This window comes from Phragmites australis, chromosome 16 (genome assembly GCF_958298935.1).
Source record: "Phragmites australis chromosome 16, lpPhrAust1.1, whole genome shotgun sequence".
Taxonomy (NCBI): Eukaryota; Viridiplantae; Streptophyta; class Magnoliopsida; order Poales; family Poaceae; genus Phragmites; species Phragmites australis.
In genome coordinates this window covers 2,961,936-2,983,514 of record NC_084936.1, presented here as the reverse complement: position 1 = coordinate 2,983,514, position 21,579 = coordinate 2,961,936, and the positions used below count along the sequence as shown (strand labels likewise).

Below are 21,579 nucleotides of genomic sequence, written 5' to 3'. Positions count from 1 at the left end.
AATAAAATTTTATCCTTGCTCACATATCGTTGGCACATATGATCCTATATGTCGGTAAGAGAAGGGTGACATTTTGTCAAACAGCAATATAAACAGTGGCAACTCGCCAAATCCTCTGTTTGGCGGCACTTCAGCATTTTCTGTAGAGAAGCTGAACAGAAAATGTCAAGGACACTCAAGCTCGGCCCAATTGTTTTCCTATCCCGGGCCCAGGTGAAGGCCCATAAAGTTTCCAGCCTACTCAGGCCCATCGGGGCAGCCCAAACCATGGAACTCCTTCATCTGAGCCGTCGGATCCGTTTGCACAAATATTAAAGCAAGCATCCCCGCCCGCCGCCGCCATCTCCTCGAAGACCGCAGCGCGAAACAAAGCAAAACCCTTCTCCTCCCTCCCCGCCTCCTCTCCTCGCCGCCGCAGTCTCGCTAGGGTTTGGCCTCCCCCGCCCGCCGCGCGCGCTTCCAGAAGCTTCTAGGCGCTCCGAAGAGGGGGAAGCTTCCGCAGCCGCAGCCATGGCGTCCACCAAGGTCCAGCGTATCATGACCCAGCCCATCGTAAGCCACCTCTCTCCCCTCTGCTCTTGTTTGCTCTTTCGGTATCTTGCTGTTCCTGATCGTTTTGCTTTTCCCCTTGCTCTGATGGTTGGCGAATCCCTGGTTCCCGTGCGCGGCGTCAGAACCTCATCTTCCGGTTCCTCCAGAGCGTAAGTGGACTGGAAATTTTCGCCCTGTTTCTGACTATGATTTAGGTATTTTAAGGCGCTTCAGTGAGGGGTTTTGATTGATTTGGTTCTTGGAATTTTGATTTTGTGCAGAAAGCGCGCATCCAGATCTGGCTGTTCGAGCAGAAGGATCTCCGGATTGAGGGTCGCATCATCGTGAGTTCCCCGGCCGTTTTCTTGTTCACAATTGCAAGATTTAGTACTAGTCACCCTCTGCTTGCATAAACGTACAGTAGTGGTAGTGTAATTGCTAGATATTTTAAGAATCCATGGGACCTTACTCAAATGCTCTGCTCTTACCATCTAGACACCTAGTATTGCGCTCTAAGCATAATGCACACTCTTGAAGGGTCTCAAGTCTGAAACTAATTAATGCTTGCAAGCAAGGATTTTGTTGCTTTCTACTAAGGTTGTCTTCTTGAAAGGGTTACAACCTAGGTAGGCAGGTTTGAAAAAATGACTTTCATTGCAAGGCAAACATGGATAGGCAAGGTTGGTTTGTGCACAGTTATTGTTTCCCCCAATATTCTTCTGAGAATATAGGCCTTCTTCTGACTTTATGTGTTTTTGAAATGTGACGCATTCCAATGTCAGGCATTACTTTTCATCATATCTTAAACTTGTAAAACTGAAACCAATCCAAATTGTTATCCTGTGAATCAAAGAGCAATATTATATGAACAAGTATACCTGTAAGCAGATATTGAGTTCTAGTGCTTTCTCATAAACCGATACAAACATTACCTATATATACAATGTATCTACATGTCTAAGGCAGTGATGAAAAAATCGGCCGATTGGCCGAGTAATTGGTGATATAATCGGCCGGCGGCGGCGGGGGAGGAGAGGAGGCGGCGGCGACAGGGAAGCGGAGGAGGTGGCGACGGGGGAGCAGATGAGGCGGCGGCGGTGGAGAAGGAGCAGAGAGGAGGTGGCGGCGGGGGAGCAGAGAGGAGGCGGCGGCGGTGGTGAGGAAGAGGCGGCAGAGGCGGGGAAATGGTGGAGGCGGTGGCAGGGGACCAGAGAGGAGGCGGAGGCGGCCTGGCGGTTGGGAAGTGAGGAGTGAGGAGGATCGGGAGGGGAGTTGGGTAAGAAGCCCTAGTGGGCTTCTGTGTAGTTGGGCTGCAGTTAGGTTGAGAAGGAGGGATAAGTTTGTTGTGTATTGCTGCATTTTTGTATGTAAGCCACTCAAGTACTTTATCCCAACCAATTAATGGTTGGTCGATTAATTCAGTTAATCCCCGAATAACTGATTAATCCCTACTCCTTGGCCGGCTGAGCAGCTACCGATCACCGATTTTGAACAATGGTCTAGTCAGAGTATTTCTGAAAGATGCCTTTAAGAAGGTGATCATTTAGGGATATTGGGCGCTGTCTTTTGAGTATAGAACAGTTTGGGTATATATTTTGCTTGTTTTGACTCATGAGACTGGGAAAGAAAGGATTGGTGATGAGTGACAATCAGAATTCAGAAATCACTTATGTCCTGGATTTCTGAGAGAAACCACTTATGTCCTTTACTCCTTTTGCCTTTTGCTAACTAGTATGTGTTTATGTTATCAATGGTGTTTTAATAACTAACTACACTCGGGGGCCCTTAAAATATCTAATTAACTTTAATGTTTGGGACCAAATTCCTTGCACTTCAGATTTTCTAGAACCAGGTCTAGGTTGCTGCATAATGCCTAAGCGTTAACTTCATATTTTGTCGTTTCTCTTGGCATGGTTGACTGACACGGATCATGTGAATTTTAGAATTTGGGAAGCGGTCATCAATACCATATTGTGCTGTTATGCTGCTTCTGTATTTCAATTATGTGAGCATTTCGTTTTCTGTGCAAAATAAACCGAAATAATTCTTGTACAAACAAACAATTTTAGAAATTCCCCTAAAACATTATATGCTTTGTTATTGCTGAATTGTTGTAGTCATCAATGACTCCCAAGATTCAGTGGCATGCAGCCCATTTTGTCCCTTCCAACATTATAGCTTTTCCATTTGCATTAGATGATTGTTTTCTTAAAGTTTTGCTTATGCCCAACAAAAAAGAACAGATAATTTGTTTTATCTGTTTGAAACTATGTGATATTAGTACTTTATGGGCTTCCATTAATTGGTAAACTGCCGCTAATCTATATCACTTGAGAGCTATATTTTGTCTGAATCCTTTCTGTATCAAGTAGTTTTCTTGTACATCTTCCTTCTGGATATGCACACTTTCTTTGGCTCAGAGGTCATACAATTTATGTGCATTCCTGCTTAGTAATGTGGTGTTTCTACACTGGTTGTGTACATCTGCAGGGATTTGATGAGTACATGAACTTGGTCCTCGATGATGCTGAGGAGATCAATGTTAAGAAGAACACTAGGAAATTATTGGGTTAGTAAATTTGCAGCCCTGTACAAGTTATTTTTTTATCCCATTTACATGAATGGCTATCGTTAGTCCGCTGCTTTGTTCTAATATGTTTTGGTGGAAATGATTTGCAGGTAGGATACTCCTGAAAGGCGACAACATAACTTTGATGATGAACAGGTAAGTTGACAAAGCAAACCTTTGTGTTCATGTTCTGATTTCGAAATCTCGAGTGACAAGACTTATAAAATTTGTCGTTTTGAACTTCTGCAGCGGGAAGTGAAAGCTCATCCGGGATGACGTTCTGGTGTTTGCCAAAGTATTTCTGTGACACTTTGTACTCCATGGAATGTAGCATGTAATCGTGGTTCATTGAGGATATGTAACGACTGTTGGGTTCCTTTCAACTCATTCTGTGAACTCTATGCGATATGTCGAGATAACGAGCTGCTGACTTTGTTTAATATTGACATTACCTAAAGTGCATGCTGGCATTTTTTTGGATCTAATTATCAGGTTTAGAATAACCTCCAGCCGTTTTGGGAAGTAATGCAACATAATGAAGTTAGTCAATAGGATGGTTCGTGATTTGCCCTGCGTGTTCGAAGGGTCTCGAATTGATTCTTCATGAGATAAATAGCAAGGTCTCATGTCTATCAGGAAAAAAGATAAAAAAAAAATTGCAAGCCTGTAGTATTATCAAGAAGAATCTCTGATACGATGTGCTTGCTCGTCTGAAATTCTTGGCTTGGAATGTGAAATTTTACTACATTGGATTGGATAGATCAAAAGAACCACCTGTTCTTGGACTTGCTCTTGCCCATCTTCTCCTTCCTCTTCCTTGCTAGTTCCAACTGCAATCTCTCGTCGTCGTCGTCATCCTCTTCGCTACTCAAGCTGCTCTTCTCATCCTTGTCATCTTCCTCCTCGGCGGGCTTCGCCTTGTCGCCGCCGCCGACACCAGCCGTGGCGACGTCGAGACGCGCGGCGTCCAAGGCCCACCGCATCACCTTGTCCACCTCGTCCTCCGACTCCCATCCCAGATCCTCCAGCCTAACCCTCGTTTCTTTCTCCGGCCCCGCCGCCCCCTTCAGCGCTGCGAACCGCGCCTCCAGCCCCCCGCTCCCAGCTCCATCTCCGGCCGGCTTCGTCGGCGGCGGGGCGCGGGACTTGAGCGCGTCGAAGCGGCGGGCGAGGTCGGCGTCCAGGGGATCGGGCGCGGCGGCGGCGGCGTCGAGCGAAGGAGGGTTCGAGGCGGAAGCGGAGGTGGAGGAGACGAGGTGGGAGTTGGCCTGGAGCTTCAGCAGCACGGCGTCCTGCGCCGCCCGGAGCAGAGCGTCCACCTCCGCCTCCTCGCTGCCGGAGACCGCAGCTTTCCGGCCGCCGCTCATCGTGGTGGATTGAATTCCGTGCCCTCTTCTCTTCTCTCTTACGCTTCACTGATTTCCTTCGCTTTAATACTAATCGCACGATTAGAGCAGCCCAGCCCAGGCCCACCTAAGCCCAGCCCGGCCCATCAAATAATTAAATTAGTTAATTAGTTAATAATCTGTTTCACCTTAACGAACCATCCGTCTCCACCTAATAGCCTTCCAATGGCGGAACCCTAACTAAGCTTCTCTCCGACTCCTGTCACCACCTCGCGCATGGACCACCCGCCGCCGCCGGACCTCGGCAGCTGCCTCGAGGTCCGCCTCTTCTACGTGCGCCTCTCGCCGCACGGAAGCGCGCCGCCGCCTCCGCGCCTCGCGCTCGAGCTCCGCCCCGCAGGCGGCGAGGCCACCCTGCTCCTCCCGCTCCGGCTCGACCGCCACGACGCCGCATCCGGGGAGGCCACCTACGTATCCACCGCGGCCGCGCAGCTGCCTCCGCCCGCCGCGCCCTTCGAGGTCGCCGACCACCGCGGCGCTGCGCTCCTCCGCGGCTCGCTTCGGCGGTGCCCCGGTGCGAAAGCCGATTCCCCCGCCTGGGAAATCGATTGCGCCCCTGCCGTTGGGGCGGCTGCCTCGGCTTCGGCCTTTGAGGTCTACGTAGCAGGATGCTGCTCCGGCGAGCCCGCGGTGCTCACGCGCGCCCTGCGGCTCGCCACCCCCGAAGAAGCTGCTGGCGGATTAGTTCGCCGCCCACCGGGGCCATTGTCAGTGAGTCTTAATTAAATCTCAAGAACATGATTTGCTTCATTTTACTGAATGATATGACTTCAAGGGAATAGCTTTGATGTAGGGACAAAGGTAGCAACAAAATGGGCGTCCAATAGTGTTATTTGCATAGACTGTAGAATGATGTTGCTTACCTGTGTTCGCTAGCGATTGGTGTAAGGTGGCAAGTGAAGGCTTGTGTGGCACAGGAACTGATAGGCTATTGTTCCAAATATTTGTAATAATGTGCTGTGATTGTGATTGCTTTCTTCGCATATTGCGTTCGTGGTTCAATTAGCAGGATGCATTGTTGTCAATTGTGCTGCCACTCTGTAGAAATATATTTTTTGGGTTTAATCCCGTAAGCGGAACATGGTGATTTAGACGTCATGTTCTGATCGTTACTTTCTGTGACTATGATGGATTGAAGGGTAATAGTGTCGTTATCCCCAGTCTTGGATTGATATGTTTGTTTGTGTGTTGAAAAGTATTGTTTGTACTGAAGGGGATGCACCTCTAGGCCCCAGCCTATTCTAAAAAAATTCATATTTTCCAAGTGTTGAAAATTATCATTTTCATGTTCGTTACTAATATCCTTGCAAAGGAAAAATTACTTAGTAATAATGCTGTATAAGTGCTGAAACTCTTATATATGTATGATACTCCGTCAGAAATGAACACTGCCTCTGCATGGCTATGAATTTTAAACTAATTTCATATCTATTTAATTGGACTGCATCGTGTAATATAGGTTGTATTGCTAGAAACATTATATCGCATATAGTCTGTCATTAATTCCTGCATTGGCTTGTTTAGCTTGAATACGGTGAACTTGGGAACTGTTATGTGCTATTCCAAGTCATGGTTTAGGCTTCTCCTCAACCTTACAAAACTATATCAAATGGCATATATATGGTATCAGCTGACCTAAAACATTATAGCCTGATGGCGTAGGGATGCTACAGCTGTCCTCCAATAGCTTTGGTGCCATGTATATGCTTCGCTTAGTCCAAAATTAGATTAAGTAGGTTAATTATTATATTTTGAGATCAACTAATAATGTGACCATGGCCTTAGGATTGAAAGTATCAAGGAGTAGTCCCCCCCTCCATTTGCAATATAAGTCCATTTTACGAAATTGTCATTTCACAGTGTGATTAAGTGGTTGTATAAGGGTTAAGTGGATGTAGCATGCCATTTTATAGGGCTATGTATGGTCCAACGTCATTACCTGCTTCTTGAATTTAGTGCTTTGCATGCTAGATTTTGCCTAGTTTCTTGTTCTCTCTTCATGAATCCTATCTAGCGTTTCCATTGATGAATTGTATCAGGTAATGGACAACCTAGGGAAAGAGAGATTAATTATAGGCATTAAGTACTGCAGATGTTTGGTATCTTGCTATACAGTATAATTTTGCATATAACTTATAAGGTGACAAGACTGGAAAAATTATGAGTAAATTAGACTTCCATGACATTTATTGTCCTGAATATTGTTCCCATATCTTTTGTTTGTCTTTGTGCCTCTTGCTTCAATGTGCTAAAATTACTTGCTTGGCGGACTCAAATTAATTTGCACCTGTACACACATTGTGACCATCAGATGCTCAAATTTCTGTTGCTCAATATGAACTGCTTTAGCAGACTACAGGTGATGAAGGCGGCAATGACATGAACACTGGTAGCATGCAATACCCTGAAGGTTGGTACTCCGATGATGATGACGGGCAACTCTCATGGTTCAACGCTGGTGTTAGAGTCGGCGTGGGGATTGGCCTGGGAGTCTGTGTCGGTGTTGGCATAAGCGTTGGGCTCCTCATGCGCTCCTATCAAGCAACGACCAGAAGCTTGAAGAGACGATTCTTCTGAGACTGTCGCAACAAATACCATGACCTCTGATGGCCAGTAGAGTTGTTTTGACCTCTGATGGCCAGTAGAGTTCGTTCATGTGTTCTCTGTGTAGGAGGAAATGTTGTGTTTGTGCTTGTGCAGTTTTTGACTTGTGTCCATCGCTCTCTCCTGTGTATGTAACTTGTGAAGGCCTCATGTACATACAGCAAATGTTTACATTAAGCAAATGTTGTTGAAGGTACGATTTTTTTCCCTGAAAGACCTTTTGGAGATATGCATAAATATGAACTGCAAATTAAATCTTCTTCTTTTGCATCTAAAACATTTGGTTGGTCTTCATCATGCACAAAACTTCCTTTGAAGAGCTAAAGTTCCAAATAGGGCCTTTTTTGTGGACTAGAGGACTGGTAGTGTCGGGGGAAAATTTCTGATAATGATTCCGGGGTGTATCGGACGACGGGTGTGTGATCTTTGTTCGGAGAGTGTCTACTAAATTTGTTTGTGTATGTGTAACTCAAGAACACCGAGGATTATTATCCAGGTTCAACCCCATTAAGGGTAATAGTCCTATATCCTGTATTTTTTTGTTTTGTTATTATAGATTTTAGTTGATTATAGATGATGTTCTAGCTGGTTGACTGAAGTACTCTCCTCCTTGAATGGGGTCACCATCCTTTTATATAGTAGGGATGGAGGAGGATTTACATGCGGACCCTACAAGATGGTCTATGCCTGTTCGAATATCTAACTCAAATTATCATTATAGAGGACCATGCATGCTCACTTGTCCGGATGGCGTTGTATGTCGTGCCGCCGTGCGCCGTCGTGACCAGGCCTAAAGAGTCCTACTTGACAATATTTAATGCGACGAGATGGATTGATACCCTTCTGCACCGTCCCCATCCACTTGCATCTCCACATCTTTCCCAATAACATCTCATCTGTCGCCCGGTGCTGCGCCGACCTGTGAAGCCTCACCTCGTAGCCTTTTTATTGCTACGGGATGGGACAATACTATCTTCCTTGTACCACCCATGACTTTATTCGTCGGAGCCGACGCCTGGTGATGAAATATATTTGAGCGCATTCCAGCAAAGACGCCTCGGATGGGTGTATCAAATATGACCGTTGTAATCCTATCCCGGTCAGTGGGGTACGCCTGAGAAAGAAAAACTGTATGGGCATTAGCATTAAATGAGAGTAGTTTGGTTTAGACAAGTACCTACTGGTCGTGGGAAATTCAGCAGGGGTCGGAGAGTGATCGTGCGATGTCGAGTGGTCGCGCGTGAACCCTATTTAGAGAAAAAAAATTAGTCTTGCAAAAATCGGTCGTTGACGTCCGTCCTGACAGAGGATCCCATATACCTTACACCGACAGGTAGAGAAATCTTGAAGGATTTTCCTACCTTTTATTTTTAGCAAAGTGTTTACATTTTTTTTTTTTTTGAAGCAGCTTCTTGTTGAAATATGACAATGTCAGTTTTGAGTTTCATAGGCGACTGCGTTAATTTCTTTTAATGAATTTACGAATCAATTAATTTTTCTGGAAACAAAATCTAGGAGTGGCAAAACGAAAGAAAGAAGTGAAAAAAAAACGTCCCGCCATAAAATCTCCTCTGTATTTTAAAACTCGCGCGAAGCGAAAGGGAAAAGCTCTCCGTTTCCCTCCCCCTAAAATCGACGACAAGAAGAGGGCTCCAGCCAGATGCCGCCGACGCCATGACCGCCGCCGCCGCATGGCCGGTCTGCACCATCTGCTACGAGGACCTCCGCCCGCTCTCCGACCAGCACCTCCACTGCCTCCCCTCCTGCGGCCACGTCTTCCACGCCCTCTGGTCTGTCTCCCCTTCTCTCTCCAACCGTTTCTTCCTGTCTCAATCCCGCAATGGCATCTTGATTCTTGATGCGTGCGAGGTGCGAGCAGCCTGGAGCAATGGCTGGAGTACTGCCCCGGCGGCAAGAAGAAGCTCACCTGCCCCATCTGCAAGCAGCCCTGCGGCGCCGCGCATCCCCCGACCCGTCTCTTCTTCCAGTCCACCGGCGCGTGCCCGACCCAGGCCTTCCCCTCCTCGCAGGACACCTCCGAGGGCGCCGACCGGGAGGCGCTCGCCGCCGAGGTCGCCCAGCTGGAGCAGAAGGCGGCGTCCCTCGGTAGGATGATTGAGGAGCAGCGCGACGGCATCAAGAAGCTCAACGCCGAGGCGAGCGCTGCTGATGTCTTCTCCGGATCTGTATGCTGGGTTGTGTTTCGCGTGGATTGCTGATGGGTCCTTGGTGGTTTTGGGTTAGGCTGCCAGGTGGAGGGAGCAGGCGGGGACAGCGGTGGCGATGCGGGAAACCGTGAGGAAGGAGAAAGAGTATGTCCAGCTGCTGCTCAATGCGAAAACAGAGGTAATTTGATTGATCTGGTGGCGAGATTCGGTGTCCCTGACTCTTCATCCGGCCATGGATTAGTGAATTGCATTGTCACTTCATTCTAGGAGTTGTCGAGGAAGACGTCAGAGTGCAGTAGATTGCAGGAGAGGAGCCTTGCGCTGGCGAAGGAGCTTGCTGCGCTGAAGCTGTATGTTTTTTCGACCTGAAAGATGCTAATATTATTGCCTTAATGATTGAAAGTGACTATGTTTTGATCTCTTGTTCGTTAGGTCGACAGACATGAACCTTCAGGAGGAAGAGATCCTTAAATTGGCGTCACTTGGTAACCATGGAAACCTGGAGAATGCAGTTGATGTTTTAAGGAGATCGCTTGCTATGCGGAACAAGTATACTTACCTTCTTGATTTCCTTACCTAGAAACAGTTTATTCATGTTCAGTGTGCATACCACAGAGCATTAGTGAAATGAATTATGGGGACAATTCCTTTACTATACTACTTGTTACAGTAGACCCAGCTAGAATTGGAATCATAGACTGCACTTTGATCCTTCAATGCACCATAGGTTTTATATGCCAATGTCTAGTTGTAGGCACTTCATTTTTGTTCAGATGATGTGTTGTAAATTGCAAAGTGTAGCCAACTGGATGCATAATTTCTATGTTTTATGGAATGATGTTCTCGAACTAAATCATAGTAGTTTCAACTGTCAAACTTGAGCTGTGAGGGTTATATTGTTGATTTGGAGTATCAGTCCTGATTTCTGGATCAAATACTTTGAAATGTCTAGTCACTAGCGTTAATTACAACTTAGCAGTAGCTAAATCACTGGAGGCAGTAATGTGCAGTTCTGGATTAACTTTCATAGCGACATAGCCATTGGACCAGCCAGCTGTATTTTTGTTGGATCTTTGGTAAACCACATTTCTCACATGAAGTCGTTGGCACTGCTGAAAATTTCACGGAACAAAATGATGTTAGATAAAAAGAACTACTCTTGAACATTATTTTTGCACTTTTCTTTTTGGTAGCACGAATTTGCTTGGTTGGAGCGCTTCAGTAATGCATTCTATCTTTAGGAGCTACAAAGAATTGATGATCCAATGTAATGTTCTGGGAAGATCAGAGTCTCGCATGCTGCAGAAGCTTGAGAAGGCCAAAGAGCTTGTAAAAAAGTTAAAGGTAAGCTCTGCCTCATATATAAACTTAACGCTTTTGAGTACATAATTCTTGTGAATGTTTTTTATTGGTGTGAACATGAACAGACAAGGGTACAGGAACTTGAGAAGGAACTAGAAGAAAAAGAAAATGGTTTTATAAGGGACTTGAGGTCTTCAAAGAAATTTAAAGCGGACCAGACAAAATCAGGAAATATCACAGCTAATAATGGTTTCCCTAGTCCAAGTGCTGGATGCGAAAATCAAACAATCAAGCTTGATGAAGTGATGCATGATCTGTGCAACGACAAAAATCACTTGAACGGGTCAAAACCCGAAGCTAAGAGTGATCTGAATTCAAAAGGCAACCTGAACAACAATAATGCAGATGTGATAGACCTAGATGCTGATGATTCTGTTTTTGGAGATGAACGCAAGACAGAATTTTCAGCCAAGCCGTTTGGGAATTGCGATAACACTTTGGATTCCCAAAATAAGTCTAGTCTTTGTCAAAATGATAACAAACAGCCCACGACATTTGAATGCAAGACTACGTATGTCGCAAAAGAAACATCCTTCGTTAAACACACAGATGCAATTGGTAAATCAACCTTTCAGGAGAACCTTACGACCAAACTGCATATTCTTCAAGAGAGTCCTATTATGAGGAGCACGAAAGTGACAACTTCAACGTGGGAGAAAGAAACACTGACAATTGATGGCATCTCCAAACAAGCAACTAGGTTGACTTCTGGCACTGGACCGCAGCAGATTCACAACTTAAATTCTCTTTCTGGTGAGTCCTTGTATTGTTCTAGTAAATAACTTCTGCATTCAAGTTGCATAAACTGGACACAGGATTTACGGACTGTACCTTCATTGTTCATTCTACTAGCACAAATTAAGACCTACCTTTCTCTAAATTTAAGTAAATACGGCAACATTGTTTAAGTGTTTATACAGCTTTGTAGGAACATTTTGCTCTAATAGAATGTAGTGTATGTTTCATATGAGAGGTCTTCAAATAACCACACGCTCTCCATCTTTGATAACATTAATCTTCTTCCGTTTGAAAAAGGGATAATAGTATTATCCAAATTTTATGCTGGCACTAGGCCACTTTACTTTTGTATCCTACAATGCCACGATTTGTTTTGTAAGTTGCCTCTTTTTCTTATTAGTCATTTCTTAGCCATTGGATTAGCTTTCAGATGTGTGCATACGTATGCGTGTGTCTGGTTTTAATTTAATGGTTTAAAAATATGGCTTATGCATTGGAAAAAGTAAACCACTTTTAAAAATCAGGCCAAAAACATCCGGTTTTTCTTAGTGGAATGAAGAACCAATTTTGTATGGATGCTCAGACGACTTACTTTTTCAGAACTTCTTTCGATTACAAGTAATTTATGGATATCTATGAAATATCATTTCTACCTGATCCCGTGTACTCGACGTACTTACAAAACAACCGTATGTCATCTACAAATCAGATGATTTCCAAACACCTGGAATTCTTGGCGTGGATGGAGCAAGAAAAAGCGTTGGCAAATGGTGCAAGGGCTCGACAGCTCCTGGATCTGCAGGTGCAAACGCAAACAGAGGCAATTTGATCGCTGTGGGGCCGGACGGGCGTGGAGGGAAGGTCAAAGTTCTGAAAGACCTTGGTCGATTCCATGTCAGTTCAAGAAGTTCTTCTCATCTTCTTCCTTGTCAGACAACAAAACAACTCAATCTCTTGCAAATAATCCCCCTGCATGTTTTTCTTCTTCTGCAGGATAGCAAGTCTCAAGCACTGTGGCCAAAGGCACAGAAGATTGGAGGCAAAGGCGGCCAAGCTCAGATCGATCATTTCTTTGGCAAGAGATGATCCTACTGAAGAATATTCCTCTTATGTTGTCATCACGTGTGAAGAGTATTATCTGCACTTGTGCAGGTCCCGCTACAGCTGCCTGGAGAACTGATTCCAAATTTTGCTGGGCATTGAGCCAGAGATTATGGAACCAGAACACAATCTTTCCATGCCAGAAATCTGAATCTATACCGATCTCAGGTGTACAATGTCGGCATGTACTGTGTATTGTTAGATTTGAAAATGTAACAGTATTTCATGCTTCAGTTGATCTACATGTGGATACATAGAGCTTCACTTTGCCTCAGTCTCAACTTAGTCTGGTTTCATCACATAAAAACTGTAGTTCGTTTTTTTTTTATTTTATAATTGGGGTCTACACTCACACATTCGCATAGGGACTGTATGAGCGTCCCGGAGGCAGCGCCGGGGCTCGAACCTGGGTCGCTCCCCCGACAAAAACTGGAGTTTGTAAAGACAAAAAAGAGAGAATTGGGTACTGAAGGTTAGATGAGTTTGTTGGTAGGTACTAGAAGGTGATCTGTAAACTTGGGATCTCTGGAGAAGCCACAGAGTAGCTGTCCAGGGTCCAATCATGATGGGGCACCAAACATGCATGATCCTTCTAGTTTATTTGTATTGTAACTAGTACTGGTGTTCAGCTTCTGGAGTCATTGAAAAAGATGCTTAGTGGAAAGCTACACCAGCTGCTGTCTTTTTGTTCGAAGGTACACACCATATTTTTCATTCTCAAAATCACAAAGTCGTACGCTACGTGTGCTTACCCGTCCACATTAGCTCATCCAAACAAAAAGCCCGAGCAGACTCATTCCCGGCTCTTCCAAACGGCAGGCTAGACAAAAAGCCCTAGCAGGCCTGTTCAGAATTAGAGTTAAGGTTCTCGATCTAAACTTGTGCCCCTCGTCGGTCGCTGCCACCATACCGCCGGTACACCTCCACGGGCCAGCGGCTCTAGCGACATCATCTTCCTCTCTTCTTTCTCCCTTTGCTGGCCCCTTCCCCTCTTCTTTCTTCCTCCGTCAGCCTCTGCCTTCGCTCATGACCCAACCACGTCGCTGGAGCACCAAGTGACGGGTTGCTACCTAGGTGTGGGTCCATGCGTGCATGCCACCGGAGCGTCGGGTCGTGTCTTGAGCCATCGTCTGTCGGCCCTTGTCGTCCACAGCGCCCCCTCGCCTTCGCTTGCTTGTCGCCCGAAGGCCCCCACCGTCGCCCTGCCTCTGCTCGCGACCTAGTCGAGCGACAGGGTGCTGCCCAGGCGCGGGCCCATGTCTCCAAGCTGCGGTTGTCACCAGATCATCTCGAGATCAGTAGGCCTCTCCTTGGTCAAATCTCGATCTCAGCTAGCTAGACCTACTGTCACTAAAGAGAGTTAAGGATGAGTCTGCTCAAGCTTTTTGTTTGGATGAGCTAACGTGATAGGTACACATGTGGCATATGACTTTGATCAAAACTGAGTTGAGAAGGGGGTGGGGGTCATTTGCATGGTTTTCGAACCTTAGGATTGAATAATTTTTGGTTTTCGAGTTTAAGGGAGGAAATAGATCGACATCATAGTTTGGAGAGGTAAATTTGACTTATTCCAAATCTCAATACTAATAGAATTTCATATAATATTCACAACATCGAATAACCAAGTGTTTTAATTATTAAAAAAAAAGAAAAAACTTGATTGTCTCGTAAACTTTACATATGCGGATTTTTTTTATAAAAAAACTAGCCTTGTAACTAGAGTTTTTATTGGAGGCTTTAATCAGAGAGGTACGACACCGGATTCGAACTCTAATGGGCTAGCTGCACTCCTGCTATCTTACCGCTGTGCTTCGTGCACACTTGTAGACGTGATTTCTTTAATATAACTATACAGAGTGATATTATTACTGATATATAAGCTAACTTTTAGTAAGTCAGACACGTGCAGAAACTCTCAGCTGGCTATCGAATCAAAGTTTCATCAAGTTTACGAGCTTGCTACTATCTCTCAATCGAGTGTTTTTTTGGTTGACACGAGGGACCATAAAGGTAGAAATCCTACTTTCCAAGAGGGATAAAAAGATTAAAAAAGAAGGAAATTACAAGCGCACGGCACGGCCTCCTTCGTTGTCTCTTCATCCCCACACCGCCGTCGAGGTGGTCGTCTCGTCCGTCCGTCCGGCCGTCCCTTGGCCTCCCGCAGTGGCCAGCGCCCTTCCGCCCCCTCCAAATCGCACCCAAACCCCTCGCGTTTAAACTATTCCTTAGTCCAACCCCATCTCCTCCTCCTCGCCTGACGACTCCTCTATAAGGGCGCCGCCGAGGAGAGCAGCGATGACTCCAGGTTCCCCCATCAGCCGCCCGCAACTTCTCCAAATTGCACTTAGGCCCTCTGACACCCTTTGGTTTCTTGGAGGTGGCCGCAGCTCTCCGGCGAAAGGCGGCGGAGATGGCATCCGCGGCGGCACAGTGCTACTACCACTCGTCGTCGCCGGCCACGTGGGCTCTGCGGCAGCGAGGCATCGGAGGAGGCGCCCGGGTGGTTCAACTCTCCCCCCGCCGGAGCTTCTCGGTCTCCGCGGCGGCCGGGTTCGACAACCAGAACCGCGAGTGGGTGCCCTTGTTCTCTTGATCCGAGTCCGTCTTCTCCTGGTGTCCTGTTGCGCAAAGTTTTCAGTTTTGAAACTCTGAAGTGAGTGAGTAGTGTCCAAGAAATGGAATGCTCATGGGGTGGGTGGTTGATGGATTTCCGGGCTGCAGGTATGTGATCGTCGGCGGAGGGAACGCGGCTGGGTACGCGGCCAGGACGTTCGTGGAGCACGGCATGGCTGATGGCCGGCTCTGCATAGTCTCCAAGGAGGTAGCATTCAGTAGATGCACTTTGCAATGTTAATTATAGAAACTGTTCAGTGTTGTTGGTTTGTCACTGCTGCTATGTAACTTACTGCGAAGTACTATTAATATTTTTATTTGTAAGGCTATCTGCTGTTTTGTGATAGTGTAAGTGCTTGTTGTCGTGCAGGCATTTCCACCATATGAGCGGCCAGCCTTGACCAAAGCTTATCTTTTTCCTCCGGACAAGAAGCCGGCACGCCTACCTGTAAGTACACCAACAAATTTATGATGACAAACAGCACCAAATCATGATAGGCAGATTTGGATCGCTGAACTGCTCAGTTTTAATTCATTGTAGCATTGTACATTCTTCTCATAATGGACAAAAGATGAGTTACCGGTATGGTACTTTATTTGGAAATTAGTAGGATCTGCTTCACTATGCCACATAACACTTTCACCATATGTTGCTATCTGAAAGGAAGTGTTCATTTAGCTGATAGTACATTGCATACTTAACCATCAAGATTAGAGCTGCCCAAACAGGCTCAAAGTCTTAAGCTTTTTCTTGTGGCAGGGTTTTCATACATGTGTTGGATCTGGTGGACAGCGACAGACTGCTGAATGGTACAAGGAGAACGGTATAGAGGTAATGATGATGTTAACATTCGGTTATTTTTGTGTTGTGTTTTAAATACCGAAACAATTCTTGTCTGAAGCTATTTGCTCATTTATGAAAGGTGCTTTATGAGGATCCAGTTATAGCATTTGATGGCAAAACACAGACATTGAAAACTTCATCAGGGAAAATTCTGAAGTACGGGTCACTTATTATTTCTACTGGCTGTGAAGCTTCAAGGTATATTAACAATGGTTATGTGAATGATGTGGTTCTAAATGTTCGGAAAACCAGATTTCTTCTATCTGTACCAAGATGAATAGTTTTATTAAACTTTCTACTCTTAAGATGTCAGACAAACTTCTATGCTAACCCAGTGAAAGTTCTCGTTGGTTATACACACAAATTGGATACACAAACTTGATACATTCCACATGATTACAATGAATCTTAACATTGTGTTTTGCTGCTCTTAATACCGATTCCCCCTTTTCAGATTACCTGAAAAAATTGGAGGGAAATTACCCGGAGTTCACTACATACGTGATGTTGCTGATGCTGATTCTCTAGTATCTTCACTGGTATGTTCAGTAGATTAATAACAATCCTCGTTCCTCGTAATGTTCTCTCATTCGACATGGTGACAATGATCTAAAACTGCAATTTTATAATCTCACTCTTTGACATTTACTAATGAATTATTTTTGTTTTACATTTTATAGGGGAGAGCAAAGAAGGTTGCTGTTATTGGTGGGGGCTATATTGGCATGGAGGTAGCTGCAGCAGCTTGTGGCTGGAATCTTGACACAACTGTAAGGAGCTATCTTTCTTTGTTCAGTTTGATATTCCTGAAGCCTATATATCTCTCTCTATGCTAAAAACACATGTATCTAATTAAGGCTGCTACATGCATAGGTTATATTCCCGGAGGACCACATTATGCCAAGATTATTTACACCTTCCCTTGCTAAGAAGTATGAGGAACTGTATCAGCAAAGTGGTGTCAAGTTCATAAAGGTGACTGTTGCATCAAGTATTAAAGTTCATTTGTTAGTCTTGTTTTAATCGGTTTGAGTGTGTATATTTAATGGTAACCAGGGAGCTCTTATCGACAAGCTTGAAGCTGGCTCTGATGGAAGGGTGTCTTCTGCTGTACTTAAGGATGGGTCTATTGTTGAAGCTGATACAGTTATGCTCTTTATCTTGTTAAAATGTTTTCATGCTGCAGTACTGTACAATAAAATTTATTACTTTTGCTTCCAGACAAATTTCCATATCATATTTATCTTCCCTGTTACCAAATAGGGAGAACCATATCTTCATAGACACTAAATCTTGAACAATATATATTCATTTATACAATGGCATTTGATAGATTTGTTCACTCTATACAAGGGTAGTTTATAGATATTCATTCTCTTGGTTTGACTGACATATTAAATATGCATTTCATTTTATTAAACATTGTTTTATTGGTTATGGAGATTACAACATACAATCTCGGGCGTGTGTTCCTGTATGGAAACAACCAGCCATACAGTTCGCCATGCTAGTCCAACTAAGGGAAAGAACAAGCAAAATGTAATGATATCTACCACCTATGGATCTGAACTTGACAAGATCACTGGTGTATGCAGACACCTCAGAATGAACTTGCATTTCATTTAATATAAAGGCCATAAAACTCAAAAAGAAGACAAACAAACAATTTAACATTATATCTTCATTGTGTTAACGAGATATTATAAATGCAGGTAATTGTTGGTATAGGAGCAAAACCAGTTGTCAGCCCCTTTGAAGCTGTTGGAGTCAACTCTAAAGTTGGTGGAATAGAGGTTTGTTTTCATGCCAATGTTAATGAGGCTTATTTGATTCTCACTGTTCTCTGCATCGTGAAGTTTCTGTGGAACTGTTTCTTCTTTATTCTTTTTTTACCTGAGATACTGATGAGACCATTTAGCTTAGCAACAAACAACGCAGACAACCACTCAATTTGAATGACTTTCTCAGTTACATCTTAACCTTATCAATTTATTGATTTTAGCTGTCACTGCTATAGCCATTGTGTTCCTTCTCTCTTGCTGGATGCATGCTACTGAACTTGTATGATATATGTTAATTGTTTAGATCACTTGCTCAAATTTTTGGCATCCTGAAAATAAATTGTCATGTCTTCTTGGTTAATAGAGCTAATTGAGGGCGTTTTTGTAGGTTGATTCCTTGTTTAGAACTAATGTACCCAGCATCTTTGCTATTGGAGATGTAGCAGCTTTTCCCCTGAAGGTAGGGTACTCATTGTGTTTTTATCTTATAAGGCAAAGTTGGATCCCAGAATATGGGTTTCTGACAAAATTCTTTTGCAGATGTACAACAGAATAGCTCGAGTAGAGCATGTAGATCATGCTCGGAAGTCTGCGCACCATTGTGTTGAAACACTTCTAACATCTCAGACAAAAGCGTAAGTTCATGGTTATTGGGTCTACTCCATTAGTTTGGCTCCTAGTCCTTTTGATTTACCATATTTGATGCAGGTATGATTACCTTCCATATTTCTACTCGAGAGTTTTTGAGTATGAAGGAAGTTCAAGGAAAGTTTGGTGGCAATTTTACGGCGATAATGGTACAGTACCTCAGTGGCCAATTTCTCCCTCATAATATTGTTCCCTGCTGTTAGACATGAATAATCACAATATCCATATCCTCTCTCGTGCACTGAGCAGTTGGTGAAGCAATTGAAGTAGGGAACTTCGATCCAAAGATTGCTACCTTTTGGATTGACTCTGGTAATTAATTGTTTGGAATACATTTTCAGCCATCTCAGCTGCACGTGGTATGAACTTTTTGCCTTTATGTAACTGCAGATAGCCGACTGAAGGGTGTTTTCCTAGAGAGTGGAAGCTCGGAGGTAACAAAAATACTGGCATTACCTTAGACATGACAATGTCTTGCATACCTGGGACAGTTTCGTTTCTATTGAACTTAACACTAAGTTTGAAGCCATTTAAGAATGAGCATATGTGATTGTGCTATAACTAAGAAGCTTGCTATTTCAGTTCTGGACTTGATTGTCAGAACCTGGCTGAATTCATAATATTTTTTCTGCAATCTTTCAGGAATTCTCGCTTCTTCCGCAACTCGCCAAATCTCAGCCCATTGTTGACAAAGCTAAGCTCAAGGCCGTGACTTCTGTGGAAGATGCATTAGACATTGCAAGAAGCTTTCTTTAATCTGCTGCTCCCGTTTAGTTCTCTACATCTAGGACGTCTAGAATTTGGGTACTGCTGCTGCTTTCGAATTGTCAGGACCATGATAACAATAATGCACAATTCCACAGCATTCATTTCCCTCGGATTGTAATATTCTTAGATGCGCCTTCGATCGCCATTTCTTGCTTGAAATAAACTTGACCGCCCTTTGAGGGGCAGATCAAAACTGATATAGGAGTGAAGCCCTTTATGTTACTTTTATGTCACACATGGGAACAACGTACAGATGAACTCTTACCTCTGAAGCTGTTTGTGTAGATTCTCTACAGACATGACTGGGAATTGCTGTTCTAGAATTCTCTTCAGTAGTTTATTGCACATGTAAAGATGTCGAGGCCCAACCCAAATGATCATCCATGACAGCTCCATAGGAAATTTTCTTGCTACACTTTAATCATGACTCATCTAAATCTTATTGAATACTACCCCTCCCGTTCATGAAGTTGATCCTGAGAAATGACCACGAATAAATACTACACACTAGAAAAGCGGCGTGGCTTACTAACGAGAGGCTTACTAACCCTCGTCAGTAATTTGTACATACATAGAAGAGATTATCAGGTTGATATTTTAGAGGAACTAAAATATTGATTGCACTATATCTAAGATACTGTGTATATTACGGCAAAAGATTCGTAGACTTTGGTTATATTACAGCAAAATAACTCTGTGGATTCTAATAAATAGGAAATCAACCAGTGCACTTTGTTGATGGACACGATGAATGATGCTACTTGCAGACTTTTCAAGCACTATTTCATATGGCAACATATGGATATTTGACTGTGGAGGTGAAGCACATGCACATAGAATTGAAGCATCAGTAAAAGAGTAACAGTACCATCGAAGATCATCGGTAGCCTACTGTGTATCAGGCGGCACTGTTATAAATTGCTGAACTGATCTGGTGGTCCTTTAACTTTTTAATAAACCAGTCAGGGGATTTGTAGTACTAGACTCAATTTTTATTGGTTCAAGCAGATAATTTTTTCCCTTATAAAGTAAATATTTATGCACTATGCCACTTAGGACTCCCACGTTCATTTTGATTCGAGAAAATCATGCTGTCCAAGACAGGCGCACTGGCTTTTGCAGGAATTGTTAGAAGCATTCCCACTTTTTTTGAGCATCCAACATTCTATTCCACCAATTTCTTACATTCTGGATGCAATGTTGAGAAGACAAAGCAGTTTGCATCTCTGCTGAGACCTGTTTGCATAGCTGCGATTTACAATAAGATGGGAGGTTGTTTCGTCATGGATATTGCATAGCCTGCATGTGGGAGATGCAGTCCAGCCCTCTGCTAACAATTTATCAGCTGTCAACAGCTTGTATTGCAACAGAAGTCACAAGAAAATTTTTTATTTGGCCTCAATCTTCCATATTTGGTTCCATGATAATTCGTTGCAGCAACCAAAATATTGTGTGTGGCATGCAGATTTGGATGAGTATGTCCTGTTGTTATATTCCCATTCATGAGCACTTGAATCAGTGTTCTTCCTAAACAATATCTTTCCCCTTTCAGGTTAATTCTAATTAAATTAGGATTTCAGTGTCCAGGTTGTGTGCATGCTGCTGAACAATATCTCAAGTAAACAAAAAACTAAAATATTTCACAGCAGAGTCTTTACAACACATTTCGCATCAGTACGTATACAAGTAAACTACAGTGTGCACCAGATCTCCTTTTCAGTTACAGTTTTCCAACTTTCTTTTTTATATTATGTTTTATACTTATGGTTTTTAATTGGGAAGCTAGATTGAGATGATGGGAATCCTATGTTGCCTTCAATAATAGTACCACTATACACCTTTCTACCATGACTTCAATTTCAGGTGTTTATTGCTGGATTACTACAAAATTTCGTCTACTCCATATCATCCCAGTCCCTCCCAAGCAATTAATTTCAAAACTATTTTTGTTGAATTCGCTAGACCTAGAATACTATTAAATGTTTGCAATGATCTGAAATATTTCTTTTGGTTTTCATAATGCCTTATTCTAACAAATTTTTCCCAATTATCATTTGTCTGAAATTAAATATAGCTACATGGGGGACTCTCCATCGCTATTACCATTTATGCACATGTCCTTACAGAATTATATGAATGGAACACTAAGATAACTTTTGCATTGACTCTTGAATTTCGTCATATATAAAGCTATGGCTGTCAAGAATGTGTACTGCAGTTCAATTGTATAGGTTCAAATTTTGCATGTGTACCAATTATAGTTGACTAGATTGTGCTCTGCTCAATTACAGCTTCACGCCGTAGTCATTCGATATCTCCATAGTGATCTTACATTGTTTCTTAATATATTTAAGACATGCAAGACTTGGGACTGCGCAGGACCTTCTGGGACTGTAGCATGGGTAAACAACGATACACACAGCCAGATTGGAGTTCTGAAGCAGTG

General features: G+C 43.6%; 5 protein-coding genes across 7 annotated transcripts; 4 read left to right on the top strand and 1 right to left on the bottom strand.

The window, feature by feature from the left end:
* Nucleotides 1-330: 330 nt before the first annotated feature.
* LOC133895370 (uncharacterized) lies at nt 331-3,538 on the top strand. The gene is made up of 6 exons (XM_062335628.1): nt 331-552; nt 675-701; nt 813-875; nt 3,022-3,100; nt 3,211-3,256; nt 3,350-3,538. Exons 1-6 carry the CDS (start codon nt 511-513, stop codon nt 3,357-3,359), a joined length of 267 nt encoding a protein of 88 aa, XP_062191612.1. The 5' UTR covers nt 331-510; the 3' UTR covers nt 3,360-3,538.
* Nucleotides 3,539-3,757: 219 nt separating this feature from the next.
* LOC133895369 (uncharacterized) lies at nt 3,758-4,467 on the bottom strand. The gene has a single exon (XM_062335627.1). The coding sequence runs from the start codon at nt 4,465-4,467 to the stop codon at nt 3,862-3,864; it is 606 nt and encodes a 201-aa protein (XP_062191611.1). The 3' UTR covers nt 3,758-3,861.
* Nucleotides 4,468-4,721: 254 nt separating this feature from the next.
* Nucleotides 4,722-7,324, top strand: LOC133895368 (uncharacterized protein At1g01500-like). Of its 2 annotated transcripts, none has more exons than XM_062335626.1 (2): nt 4,722-5,217; nt 6,859-7,324. In XM_062335626.1, exons 1-2 carry the CDS (start codon nt 4,723-4,725, stop codon nt 7,081-7,083), a joined length of 720 nt encoding a protein of 239 aa, XP_062191610.1. In that variant the 5' UTR covers nt 4,722; the 3' UTR covers nt 7,084-7,324. The 2 variants fall into 2 exon arrangements, with proteins under 2 accessions (XP_062191610.1, XP_062191609.1); XM_062335625.1 differs by having other exon boundaries at nt 6,856-7,324.
* A 1,391-nt stretch (nt 7,325-8,715) lies between these two features.
* LOC133895384 (uncharacterized) lies at nt 8,716-12,797 on the top strand. The gene is made up of 9 exons (XM_062335672.1): nt 8,716-8,900; nt 8,990-9,266; nt 9,355-9,456; nt 9,546-9,628; nt 9,711-9,827; nt 10,520-10,622; nt 10,706-11,393; nt 12,088-12,272; nt 12,372-12,797. The coding sequence occupies exons 1-9, from the start codon at nt 8,785-8,787 to the stop codon at nt 12,462-12,464; spliced, it is 1,764 nt and encodes a 587-aa protein (XP_062191656.1). The 5' UTR covers nt 8,716-8,784; the 3' UTR covers nt 12,465-12,797.
* Nucleotides 12,798-14,522: 1,725 nt separating this feature from the next.
* LOC133895380 (monodehydroascorbate reductase 5, chlorplastic) lies at nt 14,523-19,355 on the top strand. Of its 2 annotated transcripts, none has more exons than XM_062335644.1 (17): nt 14,523-14,784; nt 14,867-15,050; nt 15,201-15,300; nt 15,463-15,540; nt 15,853-15,924; nt 16,016-16,134; nt 16,391-16,475; nt 16,617-16,706; nt 16,810-16,911; nt 16,993-17,082; nt 17,649-17,729; nt 18,106-18,177; nt 18,258-18,352; nt 18,426-18,514; nt 18,615-18,677; nt 18,756-18,799; nt 19,008-19,355. In XM_062335644.1, the coding sequence occupies exons 1-17, from the start codon at nt 14,775-14,777 to the stop codon at nt 19,119-19,121; spliced, it is 1,488 nt and encodes a 495-aa protein (XP_062191628.1). In that variant the 5' UTR covers nt 14,523-14,774; the 3' UTR covers nt 19,122-19,355. The 2 variants fall into 2 exon arrangements, with proteins under 2 accessions (XP_062191628.1, XP_062191629.1); XM_062335645.1 differs by having other exon boundaries at nt 14,857-15,050.
* The last annotated feature ends 2,224 nt before the right edge of the window (nt 19,356-21,579 follow it).

Excerpts from the sequence above, each read along its gene's own strand:
- LOC133895370 (XM_062335628.1), top strand. The coding sequence starts at position 511 with ATGGCGTCCACCAAGGTCCAGCGTATCATGACCCAGCCCATC. Across the intron at positions 702-812 it reads TCTTCCGGTTCCTCCAGAGC|AAAGCGCGCATCCAGATCTG; the intron begins GTAAGTGGACTG and ends GATTTTGTGCAG. Across the intron at positions 876-3,021 it reads GGATTGAGGGTCGCATCATC|GGATTTGATGAGTACATGAA; the intron begins GTGAGTTCCCCG and ends GTACATCTGCAG.
- LOC133895369 (XM_062335627.1), bottom strand. The coding sequence starts at position 4,467 with ATGAGCGGCGGCCGGAAAGCTGCGGTCTCCGGCAGCGAGGAGGCGGAG.
- LOC133895368 (XM_062335625.1), top strand. The coding sequence starts at position 4,723 with ATGGACCACCCGCCGCCGCCGGACCTCGGCAGCTGCCTCGAGGTCCGC. Across the intron at positions 5,218-6,855 it reads GCCCACCGGGGCCATTGTCA|CAGACTACAGGTGATGAAGG; the intron begins GTGAGTCTTAAT and ends GAACTGCTTTAG.
- LOC133895384 (XM_062335672.1), top strand. The coding sequence starts at position 8,785 with ATGACCGCCGCCGCCGCATGGCCGGTCTGCACCATCTGCTACGAGGAC. Across the intron at positions 9,267-9,354 it reads TCAAGAAGCTCAACGCCGAG|GCTGCCAGGTGGAGGGAGCA; the intron begins GCGAGCGCTGCT and ends GTTTTGGGTTAG. Across the intron at positions 10,623-10,705 it reads AGCTTGTAAAAAAGTTAAAG|ACAAGGGTACAGGAACTTGA; the intron begins GTAAGCTCTGCC and ends GAACATGAACAG.
- LOC133895380 (XM_062335644.1), top strand. Across the intron at positions 15,541-15,852 it reads AGAAGCCGGCACGCCTACCT|GGTTTTCATACATGTGTTGG; the intron begins GTAAGTACACCA and ends TTCTTGTGGCAG. Across the intron at positions 16,135-16,390 it reads ACTGGCTGTGAAGCTTCAAG|ATTACCTGAAAAAATTGGAG; the intron begins GTATATTAACAA and ends CCCCCTTTTCAG.